General features: G+C 50.0%; 1 protein-coding gene across 1 annotated transcript; it reads right to left on the bottom strand.

Moving 5' to 3' along the window:
- Window positions 1-694: 694 nt before the first annotated feature.
- On the bottom strand, window positions 695-20,672 carry IFITM10 (interferon induced transmembrane protein 10). Its single transcript, XM_049891882.1, has 4 exons — window positions 20,549-20,672; window positions 20,196-20,431; window positions 18,995-19,447; window positions 695-1,071 (listed from the first exon to the last, which is right to left on the bottom strand). The coding sequence occupies exons 1-4, from the start codon at window positions 20,670-20,672 to the stop codon at window positions 922-924; spliced, it is 963 nt and encodes a 320-aa protein (XP_049747839.1). The 3' UTR covers window positions 695-921.
- Between the last annotated feature and the right edge of the window lie 1,591 nt (window positions 20,673-22,263).

Here is a 22,263-nt window from a genome sequence, read left to right as displayed (position 1 = left end):
AGGATAGGCAGAAACCGGGCAGGGGCTCTGCCCTCACTGCCTCGGCTCCCCCTGCCCCGACCGGGATGAATCTGGTCTGCTGGCTCTAACTTCCAGCCCAGGTCGGGGCTGGGCTCACGCTGCCCACCCCTACAACCCTCCAAGGAAGCTGCCAGCTGCTTTGGGCACTTGTGTTTGGGACACCCTCTCCCAGCCCCTCCCTTTTACACCTTCCTCCAGCAGCCTCCCAGCCCCTCCCTTGTACAGCAGTCAGAAGACCCCTGGGGCTACAGGGTCAGCTCTCCTCTGTCAAGTTAGCCACGATGCAGCCCTGAGTCCTGGCCCACCAGGCAGTGCCTGAGGAAGGCTTCCATAGCTCTGAATTTCCCTCCGTGCTCTGCCCGGGGCAGGAGACAGAGGCTGGGCTGGATCTGGGCAGGAAGTTTATTGAAAGTTCACAGATACAAGGGCTCTGAGCAAGATCACAGCTTGGGAGGAGACGGGAGGGGTGGGGGGGACACACCGAGTCCCCAGACGCTGGCAGCCCCCCATACTGGGAATCTCCCACATAAGGCCTTCTTACTGGGTGTCAGGGGTTTGGGGGCCCTGGGGGCCTGAGAAGGGGGATGGGGGCAGGGGCAGCCATTGGAAGCCGGGGTCGGGGGGCAGCACAAGAACAGGCCCAAGGACAAGGGACAGAACTAGGAACCCAGGAACAGGCAGGGGCAGAGGGCCAGGGGCAGAGAGGGCAGGCGGGGGAACACTCACTGCCCCCTCGTTGGACTTAGCTTCTGATGGTCTCTCTGTCTGCTTCATAACCTTGGGTTGGCCCCAGAGAGACGCCTGCTCAGTCCCAGCCTCGCTGTATCCTGTGCCTCCTGGGCCCTGAAAACCATCATCTCTCAGGGCTCCGTCTCCATGGCCAGCGGTGCTCCCAGGGCCTCAGTAGTCGGTGAGCGGGTACCGCAGGAAGATGAAGACAAGGATGATGCAGGAGGCGGCCAGGGCGGAGCTGGTGATGTTGAACAGCCGGGCGGTCTTGGCGTCCTCCACAGCCCCATTCAGGTCGTTGAGAAGCTTCTTGTCCCGAACCTGCAGCCGGAGCGGAGGGGTGTGCAAAGGGAGCGGTCGGGAGGGTGCGAGAGCAGAGAGGGTGTTAGATGGCAGTGCCAACCTCCTGAGTGTTTACAGCAGCACTGTGATTCTGCCAGAGAACCCCTTTACCCTGGGGAGATACTCACTGAAATACGCAGGAGCCTGGGGCATTGTGTCTGCTACTGACTCTCAAACAGCTCAGGAAATAAATAACAGGTATTCACAGAGCAAGAAGGAGAAGCAAATATGGTAAACTGTGAACATTTGGGGACATCTAGGTGAAGGTGGGAGTCTCTGGGTGGAGCAAACTGTTAATGCACTCGGCTGCTGACCATAAGGTTGGTGCCTCAGAAGAAAGGCCTGGCAACCTACTTCCAAAAAAGATTCACGGAAAACCCTATGGAGCACAGTTCTACTCTGACCATGAATTGGAGTTGACTTGACGGGAACTAGTGGTAGTGGTGGGTGAAGGGTAGATAGGGATTCTTTGGGTTTTTTTTCTTTTTTTGCAATTTTTCTGTAAGTCAGAAATTATTTAATAAAAAGAAGTTAGCTCTTGGGGTCTTTATGTGATTGGAGGGTGGGGCAACACAAATATGTCCTAATTATGATTAATCCTACCTAGTTTAAAATTTCAAGGGGTGGCTTGAGAAGACAAAGTAAACTATTATAGTGACATGTGCAAAGACCTGGAGAAAGAAAACCAAAAGGGAAGAACACGTTTAGCATTTCTCAAGCTGAAACAACTGAAGAAAAAATTCAAGCCTGGAGTTGCAATACTGAAGGGTTATATGACGGAATACTGAGCAATGCAGGAAGCATCAAAACAAGATGGAAGGAATGCACAGAATCACTGTGTTGTTGTTGTTGTTAGGTGCCGTCGAGTCGGTTCCGACTCATAACGACCCTATGTACAACAGAACGAAACACTGCCCAGTCCTGCGCCATCCTTACAATCGTTGTTATGCTTGAGCCCATTGTTGCAGCCACTGTGTCAATCCACCTCGTTAAGGGTCTTCCTCTTTTCTGCTGACCCTGTACTCTGCCAAGCATGATGTCCTTCTCCAGGGACTGATCCCTCCTGACAACATGTCCAAAGTACGTAAGACACAGTCTCGCCATCCTTGCTTCTAAGGAGCATTCTGGTTGTACTTCTTTGCTTGAAGAGCAAAGATGTCACCTTGAAAACTAAGGTGCGCCTGACCCAAGCTATAGTATTTTCAATCGCATCATATGCATGTGAAAGCTGGACAATGAATAAGGAAGACCGAAGAAGAGTTGACGCCTTTGAATTGCGGTGTTGGTGAAGAATATTGAATATACCATGGAGTGCCAAAGGAACGAACAAATCTGTCTTAGAAGAAGTACAACCAGAGTCACTGTACCAAAAATAATTGGCCGACATTTAACCATTTCAGGAGGTAGCATATGATCAAGAACCAGTAGTTCTAAAGGAAGAAGTCCAAGCTGCACTGAAGACACGGGCGAAAAACAAGGCTCCAGGAATTCATGGAATACCAGTTGAGATGTTTCAACGAACAGATGCAGCACTGGAGGTGCTCACTCGTTATGCCAAGAAATATGGAAGACAGCTTCCTGGCCAAGTGACTGGAAGAGATCCGTATTTATGCCTATTCCCAAGAAAGGTGATCCCACCAAATGTGGAAATTATAGAACAATATCATTCATATCACACGCAAGCAAAATTTTGCTGAAGATCATTCAAAAACGGCTGTAGCAGTATATCGACAGGGAACTGCCAGAAATTCAGGCTGGTTTCAGAAGAGGACGTGGAACCAGGGATATCATTGCTGATGTCAAACGGATCCTGGCTGAAAGCAGAGAATACCAGAAAGATGTTTACCTGTATTTTATTGACTATGCAAAGGCATCTGACTGGGTAGATCATAACAAATCATGGATAACATTGCGAAGAATGGGAATTTCAGGACACTTAACTGTGCTCATGAAGAACCTGTACATAGACCAAGAGACAGTTGTTCGAACAGAACAAGGTGATACTGCATGGTTTAAAGTAAGGAAAGGCATGGGTCAGGGTTGTATCCTTTCACCATACTTATTCAATCTGTTTGCTGAGCAAATAATCTGAAAAGATGGACTATGTGAAGAAAAACGGGCATCAGGATTGGAGGAAAACTCATTAGCAACCTGCATTATGCAGATGACACAAGCTTGCTTGCTGAAAGTGAAGAGGACTTGAAGCACTTACTGATGAAGATCAAAGACTACAGTCTTCAGCATGGATTACACCTCACATAAAGAAAAAAATCCTTACAACTGGACCAATAAAGTGACATCATGGTAAACGGAAAAAATATTGAAGTTGTCGAGGATTTCGTTTTACTTGGATCCACAATTAATGCCCATGGAAGCAGGAGTTAAAATCAAATGACATATTGCATTGGGAAAATCTGCTGCAAAAGATCTCTTTAAAATGTTAAAAAGCAAAGATGTCACTTTGGGAACTAAGATGAGCCTGACTCAAGCCATGGTGTTTTCAATTACCTCATACACATGGGCAAAGCTGTGTGATGAATAAGGAAGACCGAAGAAGAATTGACTCCTTTGAATCATGTTGTTGGCAAAGAATATTGAAGATAACTTGGACTGCCAGAAGCACGAACAAATCTGTCTTGGAAGAAGTAAAGCCAGAATGCTCCTTAGAGGCAAGATTGATGAGACTTTGTTTCACAGAGTTTGGATGTGTTATCAGGAGGGTTCAGTCCCCGGAAAAGGACATCATGCTTGGTAAAGCAGAGGATCAGTGAAAGAGAGGAAGAATCTCAACAAGATGGATTGACACAGTGGGTACAACAATGGGCTCAAGCATAACAATGATTGTGAGGATGGTGCAGGACCAGGCAGCATTTTGGTCTGTTGTACACGGGTCGCTACAAATTGGAACTGACTCAATGGCACCTAACAACAACAGTTTAAAATTACCTGGGGTTCCTTGAGAATGGACAGCTATGAACAAACAGGCCAGGTGGTGGTCTCTGGGGTCTCTGAGAAGGAATATTAAGGTGAAGGGAGTGAGTTGGAGCCCCTGAAGTCGTGGGAAGACAGTGGGCAGTGCTGGATGAGTTTCCCAGCTCCTCTGGTTGCAAAGAGAGGTCCCTGAGGAGCATGCTACCCTCTATCCAGGATGTCTTGGGTTTCCCCTCTCCTCAACCTTTTCCCCTTCCACAAAATCCAAACAAATGCAAAGTCAAAACCAAAACCTAGGGGGAAGAAGAGAAAGAGGAGGGAGAGAGATGAAGAGAGCAAGGAAGAGAGATTCTCTGCACTGATAGATTGGTGGATGGTTGAATGGACAAAAGACCAAGGCTGAGCTAAAGGAAGGAGGGTGGGAAGACAGATGAGTGGACCGCCAGGTGTCTAGACCACTTGATGGGTGGGTTAGGAGTGTGGACAGGAGAGAGGAGGAGGAAGAACGGATGGACAGAAGGAGATATGGGTAGTTACTTTGGTGGGTACATACCTGGGCAGAAGGAAGAGTGCATGAGTGGGTGGATGCATTGTCTTGTGGGCGGATAGACGGGTGAAGCAAAAGGGCAGAATGAACAAAAGGAGAGCTGAGAAGTTGTAGTCGTACAACAGTGGATGGAGGGAGCCAGGAACAGAGAGCTAATGGAGTGGAGTGGAGTGGAGTGGAATGGAGTAACTTGGTGAGTGGGTAACTTGGAAGAAGGATTATACAGACTAGGCAAAGAAGATGGAGAGACAGAGGGAGGAAAGGAAGCAAGGTTGGAAGAAACAGGGGAGGGAAGAAGGAAGGAAGAAAGTCTACGCCCTCATGCAGTTTTTATTCTGGTGAATTTGGACAGGACTGACATCATCACTGAATTTTGTCCTTTCTAAGAAGATGTTCCATTACCCGCTTATCTTATTTGATGTCTTTATTAAATAAAGTATTATAATTTCTCCAGAAAGAGCTACTACATCTTTTATTAGATTTAATCTTATTCTATTTATTTTGGTTGCCATTATATGTAAGTGATATCTATTTTTAAATTACATTTCTAACTGAACTTTAATAGTGTATAAAAATATAATTGCAGATTGATTTTGTATCCAGCTAAACTATCTACTAATTGTGATGACTGACCAATCTTCTACATAATAAATCATATCTACTGTAAATAAAAGCAGTTCTATTACTTCCTTTCGGTCCTCAGTCCTAGACAGTGTAACATATTGGTTAGGAGCACAAATCCTGGAGACACATTGCCTAGGTTTGAATCCCACTCTGCCAATCAACAGCTGTATAGCCTTACACACTTTAACAACCTTTTTGTGCCTCAGTTCTTTACCTGTAACATGGAGGTAATAATACTATTTGCATTATGTGGTTATTCAAAGGACTTAATATGTTGGTAGATATGAAGCATTAGCATTGTGTCTGGCATAAAAAAAGCTCTTATATAATGGAGGCAGATACTTCCAGGAAAATGCTGAATAGAACTGGTAACGAGCAGCCAAGTCTCATTCTTGGCCTTAACAATCGCCACTAACTATGATGTTCATTTTATTACTGAAGTCTATTACTGTGTTGAGAAATCCCCACAGGATAAACATGCAATTCTTCTCTAATTTATTAATTTGGTGATTTTTCTCGTGATAAAACCACCCAGAAATGCTCAAAGAAATCCTTGGTCATGATTTCTTTGTTGGACACCCTGAATGAGGAGAGGAACGATGGAGGGAGGGCAAGTAGTTGGATGGTTAAAGTGATGGATAAATTGGAGGGAAGAAAGCTGGAAGGCAGGTGGGTGAGTGAATGGATTGGGAATGGTGGTTGGGGGTTAAAGAGATAAGGAAAGATGAGGACTGGAGAGCTGCTTTGATTAGGTAGATGCATGGATGATGAAAAGGATGCATGAATGTATACTACATGCATGGGAAAGAGAAATTAACACAGAAATGTGTGCTGTAAGGCAGCGTAATGGATTGAATTATGTCCCCCCAAAATACGTATCAGTTTGGCTGGGCCATGAGTCCCCACATCATGTGGTTGTCCTCTATTTTGTGATTAGAGAGGATTAGGGTGGAATTGTAATTTTATGTTAAAAAGGATTAAGGCGGGATTGTAACACCATTACCAGGTCACCTGCCTGATCCAATGTAAAGGGACTTTCCTTGGGGTGTGGCCTGCACCTTTTATCAAAGGAAAGGGAAGCTAGCAGAGAGTGGGGGCCTCATACCACCACGAAAGCAGCTCTGGGGGCAGAGCATGTCCTTTGAACCTGAGGTTCCTGTGCTGAGATGCTCCCAGACCAAGGGAAGACTGATAACAAGGACCTTCCTCCAGAGCTGACAGAGAGAGAAAGCCTTCCCCTGGAGCTGGTGCCCTGAATTTGGACTTCTAGCCTATTGGACTGTGAGAGAATAAAATTCTCTTTGTTAAACCATCTACTTGTGGTATTTCTGTTATAGCAGCCCTAGATGACTAAGACAGGCAGGATAGGCAGAGAGATGGATAAACGAATGTATGCTGGATGGATCTATCCATGGAATACGTGGATAGAGGAATGTATGTTGGACAGGTAGGTAAGTGGATATATGAATGTATGTTGAACAGAAGGGACAGGTGGGTAGACATATGAATATACAAATACACAGATGTACAAGTACATGCAGGATAGTTGGAACTGGTGGATAGATGGATATAGAAATGTATTCCCGACAGGTTGGGCAGGCAAATAAATAGATATATGACTGTGCTAGATGAGTAGAGAGGTACATAGATGGATAAATATATGTCAAATGGATAGAATGTATGACTGCATGGTGGAGAGGTGGCACAGGTGGGTAGATGGATATATGAATATACGTCCAATGGATGGAACAGACTGCTCTATGGATACAGGAATATATGCTGATGGGCAGGACAAATGGGCGGGCAGATTTATGAATGTATGCTGAATCGTTGGGACAAGCAGAAAGATGCAGCTATGAATTACTTTGGAAGGGTAGAACATGTGGTAAATGGAAAGGAGGAGAGGTGGTTGGATGGATTAATTATAGGGTAGACCAATGGATGGTAGGTGAACAGACAGATTAGCTAACTCATTCAATCAATCGATGTATAAATATTCAGTGTCTGGTCTGAGTAGCTGCTGTTCTAGGTCTTGGTTATAAAAAAAGTGAAAACAAAGTCCCTGTCCTCAAGGACCTTACATTCTAAGGAGAAAACAATGAGCAAGTAAAATATGTAATGTGTTGAATGTGCCAAGAAGAAAATTGAAGAGGATAAGGGGAATGAGAAGTGAGGTGGCAGGGAAAATCCTACTGAGAGGGGTTATCTGTGTAAGAACGTGAACAATGTGAGAGACTCAGCTTGTCTGTGGGGAAGTATGCCAGCCAAGTGCAAAGCTCTGAGGTGGGGGGCGCCAGGTGTGGGGAGCAGCCAGGAGGCCAGAGCACACCAGGGAAAGGGAACAAGTTGAGATGAGAGAGGTAAATGTCGAGGAGCAGGTGTGCAGGGTTTGTGAATGACTTTTAGGACTAATTTTGAGAGGAAAACTGACACGACCTAACACGTTCTAACAATGGCAATTCTGGCTGCTGTGGTAAGAACAGATTGAAGAGGGCAAAAGCAGAAGCTGAGCAAAAGCAGAAAATAGGCTAATTTAATAGTCCAGGTGAGTGATCACGGTGGTTTGGACAGGGTGGGATCAGTGAATGTGTTAAGACCGGGTCGGTTTCTGAATGTATTTTGAAGGCAGAGCTGAACGTATTTACTGAGGTCAGATGTGGGGTATGGATTTCACCACCACTGTTCGCCGTCGAGTCAATTCCCACTCATGGCAACCCCACGCGTGTCAGAGTAGAACTGTGCTCCATAGGGTTTTCAATGGCTATTTTTTGGAAGTACCAGGTCTTTCTTTTAGAAGAGTGAGGTTTGAGATAATCTCATGGTGTTTTGGGGAGTAGGTTTGGGGCTAGTTTAGCCATTCTATTTCTGATATGCTAAGTGGGAAATGTCTTCTAGGCATATAGATAGAATTTTTCAATAGGCAGTTTTTATGAATCTGTAGCCTAAACTGGAGATATAAAGATATGCCAGCATACGGATGGTATTTAAAACCATGAGGCTGGAGTGAGTGTGCAAAGAAAAGAAGAGGACCAAGGACTGAGCTCTGGGGTACCCCAATGTTAAAAGATCAGGGATACGAGAAGCAACAGGAAAAGAGCCTGAGTGGTCAGAGAAGCAGAAATAAGACAAAGGGATGGATGATAGTGGTGGTGAGATGAGCAGAACATGGAGGAATGGAGTCCATAGATGGGTTCATGACGGTGCAGGTAAAGAGGAGGATGGCTTGTGTTGGGTGGCTGAAAAAGGAGGAGAAGGGCAAGTGAGTGGGTAGACTTATGGGTGGATAGTTAGGTGAGTCCTTCAAAGCAAGAAAAGGGAGGAAAATGCATGTGCAGATGGATGGACTGATGGGGAGATGGAGGACAGTTATTTTATGAATGTATTTTTTTAATACTTTGATTAGATGGCCATATTGACGAATTGTGAAAGAAAAAGAGGAAGGATGAGCAAAGGGTGATAGCTGAATTGATGCTGGCTCAACAGGTAGCTATATGTATGTATATAATGGATAATTGGAGGAAAGTGACAGAAGAAATAAGAGGGAGGGATAATATATAAATAGATAAACAGGCAACTTGATTTGGAGGTGAATGAATGGGATACATGAATAAATGAAAGAAAGGGAAGAAGGGATGGAGGAATGGGAAATGGATGGATGATGGGATGACTGGACACGCAGTAGAAAGAAGAGAAAAAAGAGAGACAAAGGGTTGATGAATAGAAGTTTTAATGGATGAATGATTAGATATATTGATAGAGGGTTAAGTGGATAGCTAGAAAGAATGGGAAGCAGTAGAAAGGAGTCCCTGGATAGCACAAAGGGTTAATCACTTGACTACCAGCCAAAAGGTTTGGTGGTTCAAACCCACCCAGAGGTGCCCTGGGAGACAGACTTGGCGCTTTGTTTCTGAAAGGTCATAGACTTGAAAACCCCATGGAGCAGATCTACTATGGGGTAGATCTACACATGGGGTCGCAGTGAGTTGGAATTGACTCAACAGCAACTAACGACCACAACAACAGAAAGGATAGATAAATAAATTGGATAAATAAATGGATAAGCTGAGAGACAGAAAGTTCAGGAAAATGGATAAAAAAGAGGAAGGGGGATGAGTGGATGGAAAAATCATAGTGATTAGAAGCAAGGGCTCAAGAAACATGCTTGGGTTCAAGGTTTGGGTCCACTGTTTACTAGGCGGTGACCTCGAGGAGGTTGCTTTGCATCTCTGAGCCTCAGTTTACTCAACTGTAAAATGAATGGCACCTATCTCAGGGTTTTTATTACTAAATGAAATAATGGACGTGCTTGGAGTTCCTGGGTGGTGCAAATAGATGAGCGCTTGACTACAAACTGAAAGACAGGCAGTTCAAACCCACCCAGAGACCCCTTGGAAGAAAGGCCTGGCAATTCACTTCTGAAATGTCACAGCCTTGAAAACTCTGTGGAGCACAGTTCTACTCTGAAACACATGGGGTCACCACAAGTTGAAATTGACTAATGGGAACTCTTTACTTTTTTTAATGAGAACTGCTTAGAATCATGCTTATAACACACTAAGAGGTCAACAAATATTTATTGTTTTGTGGTGATTGTTATCTGTTGGTGTTGTTATCAGTACTATTAATGGGTAAGGGGAAACGCGGATGAAGCCAGGGAGGAGAAAAAAATAGATGATAGCTGGGTGGGTGGATAGATGAATGGAGTAATGTATGAGGTTGATGGGTTAACAGTAGAAGGAGTGGGAGAAGAAAGAGAAGTTGGATGATGCCTAAGTGGAAATATGAATTTAGCTGGTGAATGGCTGAATGAATATAGGGATGACTGAGAGTGTGGAATTGAAATGGTAGAAGGAAAGACGATAAATAGGTGGCTGCAGGCTACATGGGTGGGTAGTTGAAAGGGCTCATGCACTGATGGGTGGACAAGGTGAGTGAAGATATTTCCCCCCACAAAATCAATCCTCCTACGGTCCTCCTCATTTGTATAAATGGCACTTCCATTCTTCCAGTGGGTCAAATGGATATCCTTGGAGTAATCTTTGGATCTTCTCTGTTTGCCCCACTCTACGTCCAATCCATTGGGATAGCCTGCTGGCTTTTTCTTTAAAATATATCACAGACGACCAGTGTTAACCCTCTATTCCTACTCCTGTGCTCCAAGCCTTGACTAACGCAACAGCCTTCGATTTGGACTCTGTTATGGATTGAATTGTGTTCCCCCAAAATGTGTGCCAACTTGGCTAGACCATGATTCCCAGTATTGTGTGACTGTCCACTAGTTTGTCATCTGATGTGATTTTCCTCTATGTGTATGATATTAATGAGGCAGAATTAGAGGCAGTAACGTTGATGAGGCAGGACTCAATCTATAAGACTAAGTTGTATCTTAAATCAATCTTTTGAGATATAAAAGAGAGAAGCCAGCAGAGAGACGTGGGGACCTCATTACCACCAAGCAAGAAGAGCCAGTAGTGCGCGTCCTTTGGACCTGGGGTCCCTGTGCCGAAAAACTCCTAGATTGATAACAAGGACCTTCCCTCAGAGCCGACAGAGAAAGCCTCCACCTGGAGCCGGCACTCTGAATTCAGACTTCTAGCCTCCTAGACTGTGAAAGAATAAATTTCTCTTTGTTAAAGCCATCCACTTAAGGTATTTCTGTTGTTGCAGCACTAGATAACTAAGACAATCTCCACCCTTCCCCACCCCCACCCCCACCCCCAGCCCCTTGTATCCTTACAGTCTATTCTCCACACAGCAGCAAGTGTAAAACCAAACCCATTGCAGTCGAGTCAGTTCTGACTCATTGCAGCAAGGGTAAACTTTTTAAACGTAAGCCACATTAACATTGCTCCATTGTTTAAAACTCTCCAATGGTTTCCCATCTCGCTCAAAGTAAAAGATAAAATCCTTACAAGGATTACGAAATCCTTACACGGCTTAAAGGTCTACGTGGCCTGGTCCCTCAGCTACCTCTGTGGTCTCAACTCCTATGACTTCCCACCACCCATTCCAGCCATACAGGCCATCAAACCTGACTTTGCCTCTGGGTCTTTTCAATATGCTCCCTCTTCCTGGAACACTCTTCCCCAGGCACACTTATGATTGCTTCATGAATTCAGGCTTACGCTCATTTCATCAGAGAGGCCCTCCTTGACAGTCCCAGATAAAATATCACTCCAATCTCCCTGCCCTGCTCCATTTATTCTCATAGCTGATGTCACCACCCAACATGTGTCACCGGGAGTTTTAATACTGTCTGACTCCTCCACTAGGAATATAAGCTCCTTATGGGCAGTGACTGTATATTGCTTGGCATTGATAACTTCTTACTGCCTATGTCATAAACGGATGAGTAGTGGAAGGATGTTGGGGATTTTGGATGAACTGATAATCAGGTGACTGACTAGACAGCTTGATGAATGGGTATGATATTGACGTGTAAGAGAGGGAGGACGAGATGGCAGAAGGACAGGCATGATAATCAAAGTGATGGAAGATGAATGAAGACATAGATGGAGTGTGAGCTGATGGACAGAAAGGTGAATGGGGAGGAAGAGGGAAGAAGAGATTAAACAAATTCAAGACAGGTGTGTGGATAAACTAGATAAACGAGGACGAATGGAGTGGATGGATAGGCGGGAGAGAATTAGAGGAATGGGGTGATGATGTATGCATAAAGTAATAAGAAGAAGGCAAGAGAAATACATACCAAAAAACCAAAAACGCCACTGTTGAATTGATTCCAACTCATAGCAACCCTATAGGGCAGAGTAGAACTGCCCAGTAGGGTTTCCAAGGCTGTTTACAGAAGCAGACTGCCATACCTTTCTCCTGCAGAGTGGTTTAAACCATTGATCTTCTCCTGGTGGGTTTAAACCATTGATCTTTTGGTTAGCAGCCAAGCGCTTAATCAATGTACCACCAGAGCTCCTTAGAGGAATACATAGGTTGGACAAATGAGTGGAAGAAATGAAAAAAGAGAAAAGACGGATGGATGGATGGGTGGATGGATGGATGGATGGATGGATGGATGGATGGATGGATGGATGGATGGATGGATGGATGGATGGATGGATGGATGGATGGATGGATGGATGGATGGATGGATGGATGGATGGATGGATGGATGGATGGATGGATGGATGGATGGATGGATGGATGGATGGATGGGTGGGTGGGTGGGTGGGTGGGTGGGTGGGTGGGTGGATGGATGGGTGGATGGATGGATGGGTGGATGAATAAAAGGATAAATAGATGGATGGCTGGATGGATAACTGAATTAACTGATAAATAGGGCCACCACCTGTCTGTCAGTTTCTCATAGTGCAGTGGCTTACATGTTGCTAAGATACTGGAAGCTATGCTGCCGGCATCAGGGTCACCCATAGTGGACAGGTTTCAGTGGAGCTTCCAGACTAAGACAAATGAGAAAGAAAGGCCTGGTGATATACTTCCAAAGATTAGCCAAGAAAACCTGGATTACAACAGAACATTATCCAACTTGCTTGCTTGTTTTGAACACATCATCAAGAAAGACCAATCACTGAAGGAGGACATTGTGTTTGGGGAAGCAGAGGACCAATGATGGCAAGGGAGACCTTTGGTGAGATGGACTAGCACAACAGCCACCATGATGGACTTGAACATTCCAGCAATTATGAGAACGATGCAGGATCAGGCAACGTTTCGTTCTTTTGTACATAAGATCGCCATGAGTCAGAGGCAACCTGATGACAACTAACAACAATAAACAGGGTACATCTATGGATAAAAGTGAAGGAGGGAAGGATAACTGATGGGCAGACGCAGTGTAACATGAGGCACGTGGTGTGAGTATGAGACGGAAATGACCAAGTTGGGAAGAGGGTGGGTGAGTACATCCGCATCACTATGCTCTGAAGGCATTGATGAAAAACAAGGCTCCAGGAAGTGACGGAATATCAATCAAGGTGTTTCAACACACAGGTGCAGCGCTGGAGGTGCTCCCTCGTTATGCCAAGAAATATGGAAGACAGCTTCCTGGCCAACTGACTGGAAGAGATCCATATTTATGCCCATTCCCAAGAAAGATGATTCAACCGAATGCAGAAATTATAGAACAATATCATTAATATCACACGTAAGCAAAATTTTGCTGAAGATCATTCAAAAACGGCTGCAGCAGTATATCGACAGGGAAGTGCCAGAAATTCAGGCCGGTTTCAGGAGAGGACGTGGAACCAGGGATATCATTGCTGATGTCAGATGGATCCTGGCTGAAAGCAGAGAACACCAGAAGGATGTTTACCTGTGTTTTATTGATTATGCAAAGGCATTCAACTGTGTGGATCATAACAAACTATGGATAACACTGCGAAGAATGGGAATTCCAGAACACTTAATTGTGCTCATGAGGAACCTTTACATAGATCAAGAGGCAGTTGTTCGGAAAGAACAAGGGGATACTGATTGGTTTAAAGTCAGGAAAGGTGTGCATCAGAGTTGTATCCTTTCACCATACCTATTGAATCTGTATGCTGAGCAAATAATACTAGAAGCTGGACTATATGAAGAAGAACGGGGCATCAGGATTGGAGAAAGACTCATTAACAACCTGCGTTATGACACAACATTTCTTGCTGAAAGTGAAGAGGACTTGAAGCGCTTACTAATGAAGATCAAAGACCACAGCCTTCAGTATGGATTACACCTCAACATGAAGAAAATAAAAATCCTCACAACTGGACCAACAAGCAACATCATGGTAAACGGAGAAAAGATTGAAGTTGTCAAGGATTTCATTTTACTTGGATCCACAATCAACAGCCACGGAAGCAGCAGTCAAGAAATCAAAAGATGCATTGCATTGGGTAAATCTGCTGCAAAGAACCTCTTTAAAGTGTTGAAGAGCAAAGATGTCACTTTGAGGACTACGGTGCTCCTGACCCAAGCCATGGTATTTTCAATCACATCACATGCATGTGAAAGCTGGACAATGAATAAGGAAGACCGAAGAGGAATTGACACCTTTGAATTGTGGTGTTGGCGAAGGATATTGAGTATACCACGGACTGCCAAAAGAATGAACAAATCTGTCTTGGAAGAAGTACAACCAGATTGCTCCTTAGAAGCAAGGATGGCGAGACTGCGTCTTACATACTTTGGACATGTTGTCAGGAGGGATCAGTCCCTGGAGAAGGACATCTTGCTTGGCAGAATACAGGGTCAGCGGAAAAGAGGAAGACCCTCATTGAGGTGGGTTGACACAGTGGCTGCAACAATGAGCTCAAGCATAACACCGGTTGTAAGGATGGCTCAGGACCGGGCAATGTTTCGTTCTGTTGTGCATAGGGTCGCTATGGGTCGGAACCAACCCGACAGCACCTAACAACAAGAACATGTGGATGAATAAATCAATGGGTGAGAAAAAAAAAATTTTTTTTTTTTTAGACAAGTAAAAGTGAGGAAGGGAGGCAAGAAGAGAGGGAAGAGGAAATAGAAGGAGGAAGATGGTCAAAGGGACATATAGCTGAGAAAAAACAGATATTTGAGGGAAGTTGATGGATGTCTGAATGACTGTATAAAATCATAGACAGGGTAGGTGAATGGCTAGAGGGGATGAAGGGAGGAACGGAGAATGAGAATGTAATAATCATAACAAAAGAATTTACTGTGTGTATGGTACTGTGCTAATGGCATTACTGTCTTGACCCAGTTAATTCTCTCTGCTAATCCTCAGTTGAGTCCCTCAACAACACTCTGAGGAAGGTACACCCCCTTTTTTACAGAAGAACAAACTGAGGCACAGATAGATGTAGCTACTTAACTTAAGGTTCCACTGCTAGCATGCGGTGAGGCCAGGACTCAAACCCATGATCTAAATCAGAGCCACCATGAACGATTGGGTACATGGCTATGCAGGACACCCGGAAAATGGAAGAGATGGGTAGAAGGAGGACAGAAGTATGGATGAACAGATAGTAGGTGGGTGGAGTGGAAAAACTCAAAGAAAATAGGAAGAAGGGAAGAAGGACAGATTGTGTATGAAAAGATGAATGGGTCTGTGGATGGATGTGTTGGAATGGACAAATAATTTGGCAAATTAATTTATGGTATTCAGGGATGAATTGAAGCAGCAAAGGAAATCAGGAGGGAGGGAAGAAAGGAAGGAAAATGGATAGATGGTTGGAAAGACAGATGAATGTATGGATGGATTCACGATGAATGAACGTTCAGTATGTGGACGGGTATGTAATGGATGAGTGAAATCCATGGACATAGTGAACACAGATGAACCGATGCAAGAATGTATGTATGGACAGATAGATGGATGGGCAAACTAATGAATTCAGCATTTGGGGTGGAAGACAGGGAGGAAGGTAAAGGAATAAAGGGAGGGAAAACAATAATGTGGATAAATGAATGCATTGATAGACGAACGGATAGATGAGGTTGGCTGATATTTGGAAGGAAAGAAAATGAAGAAAAAATGATATTGGATTGATTATATGAATGGATGAGTTGAAGGATAAAAGGGTGGGAATGGGGAAAGACAAGTATGAAAGAGAGTACAGGATGGATGGATGGATGGTGGCGATATTCAGAACAGAAGGAGTGGGCAAATATGTATATTCAAAACCTGATACAGCACCCTCCCCCCAATCAATTCTTTCTGACCCCCCATCACTGGCATTCTCAGGGTCTCCTGGCTCCTATCAAGCAGCTGCCATGTCCTGGATACATCTGCACCTCCCCTCCTGCCCACTACCCCTACCCTCCTCCAAGCCACATGCTCTCTCACCTGGACCCCTCACCAGTACCCTGCCTCCTCTTCACCTCTAGACTCCTCTTCTCTCTTCCTCGCACTGGCTACAGATCACACTGTTCCCTTCCATGTTTCCCTTACTGTGAAATCCAAATCGCTCACAATGGTTTTCCAGCTCCTTCCCTACACGGCCTCAGCCTGCCTTCCCAGGACTATCTTCTACTGGCCCCCACAGAGAACAGGGGGGCTTGTCATTACCCCCAAACTGCCCACCCCCATGTCTTCATTCATGCTATTTTCTCATCTGGTTGCCTGTCCATTTGTCCGTCCTCGAGAGCCCAGTGAAAATGCTGACTCCTCCTGGAGTCTCCTCTAGCTGCTCCTCCACTTCGCCCTAAACTGGGGGAGAGCTCTTCCTTTTCTGAAGCCCTTGGCGTTCATCCATCTTGCCACGTGTCCTTGCCCACTCACGCACTCGGCAGACATTCTTCCAGCCCCTGCTTTGGTCAGCCCTGCCCCTGCTGCGAGGAAGGGACAAGTCTGGTGGAGTGGGCGGACGTGACCAGCACAGGGAGAGCTGTACCCCGGGCGAGGAGTCTCCGGGGGGCAGGGGGAATCAGCCTGAGGGAGTCAGTGAAGGTGTCACAGAAAAGAGACCCGGGTCTCACAAAAGTTCTGCAGGCTGAGGGAACAGCTCTTGCAAACCCAGGTACACACATCCCGCACACAAGTCCACAGGATGCCTGGGCAGCAGGTGTTGAGTGGAGAGGGGAGGGCAGGACAAGGGTTGAAGGGGCCTTGAATATTGAGATAAGGAGTCTGGACTTTGTCCAGCCAACAACAGGAACCAGTGGCCACTATGAGGCTGGGGAATGGAGCTGCTTCTGGTGGCTGCAATGAATGGAGAATTGGCTTTTTGTGTCTCTGCCTCCCCGGGCACGCGGCTGAGTGGACCAGGTCTCCCATCTGCCTTCCAGACTCAGCCAGCAGAGCCTGAGTTGGCCACAGGGGTGTACAGTGGGAGGGCCAATGGCTTAATGGGTGGATGGATGGACCGGAGGCCAGCAGGGACATGACGTCCAGTTTCCGTCCACTGGTTCTCGGCCTCTGCCCGCGTCATGTGTGCCTACTTCAATGCTAGTTTGTTTCGATTTGTTTTCAAGCAGATAAGGGAGCAGGGGCTTGGGAAGGGGAGGAGGTGGACCAAGGCTTCCCTGCTCTTAAGAGACTGAGCTGGGGTTTGAGCCAAGGCCTCTGACCCCGAGCTCGCCTGGTGCCCTTGCAAGTGCCCACAACTGGCTGCAGATGGTGGCAGGCCCAGCAGGCTCAGGGACAGGCAGCTGGAGGGGCAGGTGGACAATTCCCAGGTGCAAAAGTCCGAGCCAGCCAGTTCCCTCCAACTCTCTGCCCGAGGTGGAGGCGGGCTCACCTTGCCCCTGCCCCCAGGAAAGCTCCAAAGTTGGTCTGCCCTCGCTGCCCCCCAGGCTGCCCTGCACAGGAGGGCAGCCCCAATGTGTTGGCGTGGTGAGCTCTCTCCTGCTCCTCAGAAGCTCCAGCCTCACTCCACCCCCCATCACAGACCCTGCCATTCAGGGCCTGTGACCTACCTACAACCCTGCCTGCCAGGCAACCACCCGCCAGCCCTGCCAGATGGGCCTGCCCCGTGCCAGCCGGCCGGCCACAGCCAGAGCCAAGGGGAGGAGGGGATGGCTTCTGGGCAGGAGCCACAAAGCCAGACCCATGTCTGCAGGCCGCTGGCAGGACACGGTGAGAGGGGACCAGGGGCAGTGCCCCTCGCTGGCCCCGCCACTGTGCCCTCTACTCAACACAGGCCTGGGGAGCCAGGTGACAGGCTGGCCGGGTCTGCTCCCCAGCTTCAGGGTCCTCTTCCCTGTGCTGCATCCTCAGAGCACACACGTACATGGGCACGTGCACACACATGCATGCACACACACACACACACACACACACACACACACACACACAGCTCCTGGCGGCAGAGTCCAGGGCCGGGTCCTCAGGCCTGAAGACGGAGGTGTGAGTGATGGCAACAGGGGTGAAGGATGAGCCAGGAGGAGGAGGACAGGGAAGCCAGGTGGCTCGGCGTGTGACGCTGGGGCAGGGCGCAGCTGAGCCTTTCTGTGCAGCCCCTCCTCCCTCCATGTCTGTACCCCACCCCCATCGCCTCCACCTCGAGGGTGGCTGCAATCAGGGAAACGCATCCAGCCTTGGACGCTGGAATCTAGGCTCCAGGGAACGTGATGATGTGGTCGAACGTGAACCAAACTCTCCAGAGTCACAGGGGAGGGGCGCTGAGCCCAAGCATTGCCCCCATCCCCTGCTGGTTGGACCCACAGGGCTGGGATTCCCCCCGGATGTGGACGCACCCCAGCCTCCCTCTGGCCAGCTCTGGTCATTCTCTCTACTTTGCCCTGCGGGCTGGGGGATCAGCGCTATGGGCCCTACCCTGCTCCCAGTCAGCCTCTTGTGGAGGCGAAGGGTGCGGGGCGGGGGAGGGGGTGTCACACTCACACAACTCTTCCCCAAGGCTCCCCTGCTGCTGGGGTGGGTCGTCTAGAAGTGGTGTATGAGAGAGAACCCTGGCTGGGATTCCCACTCAGTCTGCCTGGGGCTCCATGAAATCACCAGCCAGGTTGCGTCAGTGCTGGCACCGGCCTCCCCACAGTCTCCAGGCGGAGGGATTCCAGGCCCTCTCCCCTCCCCCAGACTCAATTCCATCTGTCCTGGGGAAGGGGCTGTCCAGAGGACAGGACTCTCGGTCTGTACCCCGTCCCCAAAGGCTCTGCTAATCCAGCGGTACAGGGAGCCTGGCCCTGACCCCACACCCTGGGAGCTCAGGCTGGCTCAGGCCCGGACAGGGCAGCCCCTCCCTGGACCTACCAGCCGGCACCTGGATCCTGCAGGCAGGTCCCTTCTTTTCCCCTTTCATACCCCTCAGCCCCTTGGCTGCACCTGCTCCCCCATGGGCTCCCTGGGGAGCAAGGAGAGCAGGGTAGTGAGCCATGACCCTGCCTCCCACCCAGGTGGGGGCTCACTTTGAGGGAGTAGGCCAGGGCGATGAAGCCCAGGCAGCAGAAGTTGAGGTAGACGAAGTTGAAGATGGACCACAGGTAGTAGTCGTTCACCTCCGTGGTGTCGGGGTAGATCTCGATGACAGTTGTGGGGTTCGTCATGGTCTTCTTCTCAGCCAAGTGCTTGCAGGCCTGGGGGCCGCCCGTGGCCCGCACGCTGTCTGTCTTGCTGCTCTTGGACTCCATGGGGAACAGGGTGGGCGCCATGGGGGGCGAGGCCAAGGGCTCAGGGGCCGGGGCGGCGGGAGCCTGCAGGGCGGGGGGCTTGGACACGCAGGCGAAGCAGCCTTTGGGAGACCCAGCCGGGGGCCTCGGGATCCAGAAGGCCCCGTCCAGGGGGACTCGGGCTTCCTGGGTGCCGTCCGTGGTGCTGGCTGGGCCTCCCAGCGGGGCTGGGCACGGGCGGGGGCCCTGGGCCTGGAGGGAGGGTGAGAGTAAGCAGGAGGTGGGCCCTGCCTCCCCTGCACCGCCCACCCTTGCACCCTGCAGCATCGCCCCACTGGGCCGCGGATAGCCCTGAAGGAGATGGAAGTCCCCCAGGCAGCCAGCTGCCAGCCTGCCACCTGCAACCCTCACCCACCCCTGGTGCTGCCACCGCCTGCCACCCGCTGCTGATGCCAAAGTCCTTTGCAGTAGCCTTGGCAGGAACACCAGGGGCTTTTCATCGCCTTGCCATCTGCGCACAAACATTCACCCACAGACACGCACAACACAAACCCCCACGCCCAGCCGACACTGACTGGCACACTGTTGCAATAAACAGCACCCCAGTGCCCCCAACGTCCTGTGCCACACCGGGGACGCACACACACAGTGACACTGCCCCAGCCACTAGCTGCAAACTGAGAAGAGCTCTCCAAGTCACCTGCCGGCAGACACACGCTGACATGCTTCTACACAAACACCTTCATCACCTGCCGGCTCCCAGACCCTGGGCACACCCCGCCCCCGCGCTCAGAGGCATAGTCAGGTAAACAACTCCCCACTGTGACGCGCAGCGTGGACACACTGCTCAGACACTGTTGCCCGAGGATGAGCACAGCTGCGGGGCTCCTAGCGCGCGCGTCCCCCGCACCGATCCCGGCCCAGAGAAGTGCTCAGACCCCAAGCGCGCACACTCTCAGGGATCCACTCACCGGTGCCACCAACAGACGCACAATGACACTCTGCGAAGCAAACACTTCTCCAAAAAGGCACTAAGGCGCCCGCGCCCCCCCGGCGCCCCGGGGTCCCCACTGCCCGACGCGCCCCAAGGCGGGCCAGGGGTCTGCGGCCGAGGCCCCGCGCCCCCGGAGCCCGGCCCGGTGCCGCAGCCGCGCAGGGCGCTCTCACCTACTGGCGGTTCCGCTGCGGCCGGCCCCTGCGCCTCTGGCTGCGCGTCCTTTTGTCGTTCCGCGGCCGCTGTCCGTCAGCCCAGGCTGGTCCAGGCTCAACCTTGGGGAGGGCCGGACGCGGGATCGGCGCCTCCGCTCCTCAGCGCAGGCCGGCCGCCGCGGTGCAGCCCAGAGCCTGACTCACAGGCGGCGGCGGGCGCGCTGATCCCCGCCTCCTCCGCCGGCCGCGCCGCCGCGAGGGAGGGCGGGGGCCGGGTGCCCAGGCCGGAAGCTGGACCCTCGACAGCGCAGGGCTTGAGCGCCCCCATCGCCCCATGCCCGCCGCGCCCCGGCATACCACTGAGCGTCCCCACCAGCCTTCCGGAGCCCCCTCTCCTCTCCCAGCCCTATCCTCCCTGCGCACCACCCCAGCTCCCTTGTCCTGCTGCAAGGACCTGCTTTTTCTGAGCCCTATTCCCCCAGCCCCTTTCAGAGCCCTTGCCCCTCCCATGGAGTCCCAGCCCCTGGTCTCTTGACAGTCACCAAGCCCCCCTGCACACACAAAGTCCAGGTGCCCCAGAGCCTCTCCGTCCCCTCACCAAGCCCTGTCCTCATTCCAAGCCCCGCCATACCCAGACTTTTGTCCCTAACCCAAACCTAACCTAGCCCTCACCTCCCTGCCCTGTCGCCTTGCAACTCCCAGTCCCCCAGTGGCAGGCCCTCTCCAGGGGGGTCAGCTTACCAGGTCCCTACCCAAGCTCCATCTCTGAATAGCCCTGTCCCTAACCACAGCTCCAGTAGGAAAGCCTGCTGTAGCCCCCCTGAGCCAAGTCCAGGTCCTTCCTTCACCCTGCTGGCTTCTCCTCTCCAGCACCTCCTCGCCAAATCTGACCTCACTGAGCCCCATCCTGGTTCATCTGAGCCCAGTCCCACTAAACTGTCTCACAGGTTCCAGGCTCAGAGCTTTGGTCCTTCACCGGCTTTGCACTCAGTAAACCCCCATCTGCCCAGGGCCCAGGTGGCTTTCAAGCCCATCTTTCCTTAAGGCCTTGTCCACCACCAGCTCTGCCAGCCCCTGCCCAGTCTCCCAGGGCTCCAGTCCACTAATGATGCTCTGCCCCTCTCCGAAGTCACCTCCACCTACCCTGCCACACTCCTATCTCCTCTGAGATGGGAGACCAGCCCCAACTGAACTCCAGCCCCACCCACACCCTGTTAAAGCCCTCAATCCCACGAAGACGCTAGCCTGCCTTCCTTCCCTCTCTCCTGCCGAGTCTCCCACCTCCACAAGCTCCCAGGCCCGGGGCACCCAATGCCCTCTCTGAGCTGGTCCTCCTCACCATTAGGCAGCCCCTCGCTGTGCCCCGGCCCCTCGGAGACCCCTCTGGAAGCCGGGCTGCAGCCTGGCAGCCCTGTGTTTGCTTGCTTGTCCTCTGTCCAAGCCCCATCCTCTGCTCAGAGCCCCTCTTCCTGTGAAGCGCCCCCTCCTTGAACACTTTCATCTCGAGCTGCCCCTTCCTTTCGTGATGTCCCTCCTCTCCCTCCCTCTCTCTGAGCCCCCGGCCCTCTCTGAAACTCCTTCTCTCCCAATCCTCTACTCTGAGCCCCGTCCCTGGCACAAGCTCCCACACTCCAACCCCTCCTCTTCCCAGCCTAACCCCACCCCGGGCCCTGGCATAGCCTCACCCGTGCGCGCCAGGATCCCAAAGCTGAAGTCCATCTTCAATGATGCTAATAAAGGCCTCCGCAGTGGGGGATTCCCAAGCTGGAGGAGACCCCCCCACTCCTCCTTGGACACCCTGGCTTTGCCCTCGGGCCTGCCAGGGAACCAGAATTCCATTCTCCCTCCCCAACTCCCACCTCCTGCTTCCCAAGGGCCTGGCACAGGGATGGATTACTCAATACGCAAGGTACCCTGTT

This window comes from Elephas maximus, chromosome 7, assembly GCF_024166365.1.
Source record: "Elephas maximus indicus isolate mEleMax1 chromosome 7, mEleMax1 primary haplotype, whole genome shotgun sequence".
NCBI lineage: Eukaryota > Metazoa > Chordata > Mammalia > Proboscidea > Elephantidae > Elephas > Elephas maximus.
Note: the sequence above shows the minus strand (reverse complement) of the source record. Positions and strands in the feature narration are given on the sequence as shown.

Excerpts from the sequence above, each read along its gene's own strand:
- IFITM10 (XM_049891882.1), bottom strand. The coding sequence starts at position 20,672 with ATGGGGGCGCTCAAGCCCTGCGCTGTCGAGGGTCCAGCTTCCGGCCTG. Across the intron at positions 20,432-20,548 it reads CAGCGCGCCCGCCGCCGCCT|CGGCCGCGGAACGACAAAAG; the intron begins GTGAGTCAGGCT and ends GCTGACGGACAG. Across the intron at positions 19,448-20,195 it reads AGAAGTGTTTGCTTCGCAGA|GCCCAGGGCCCCCGCCCGTG; the intron begins GTGTCATTGTGC and ends CCCTCCCTCCAG.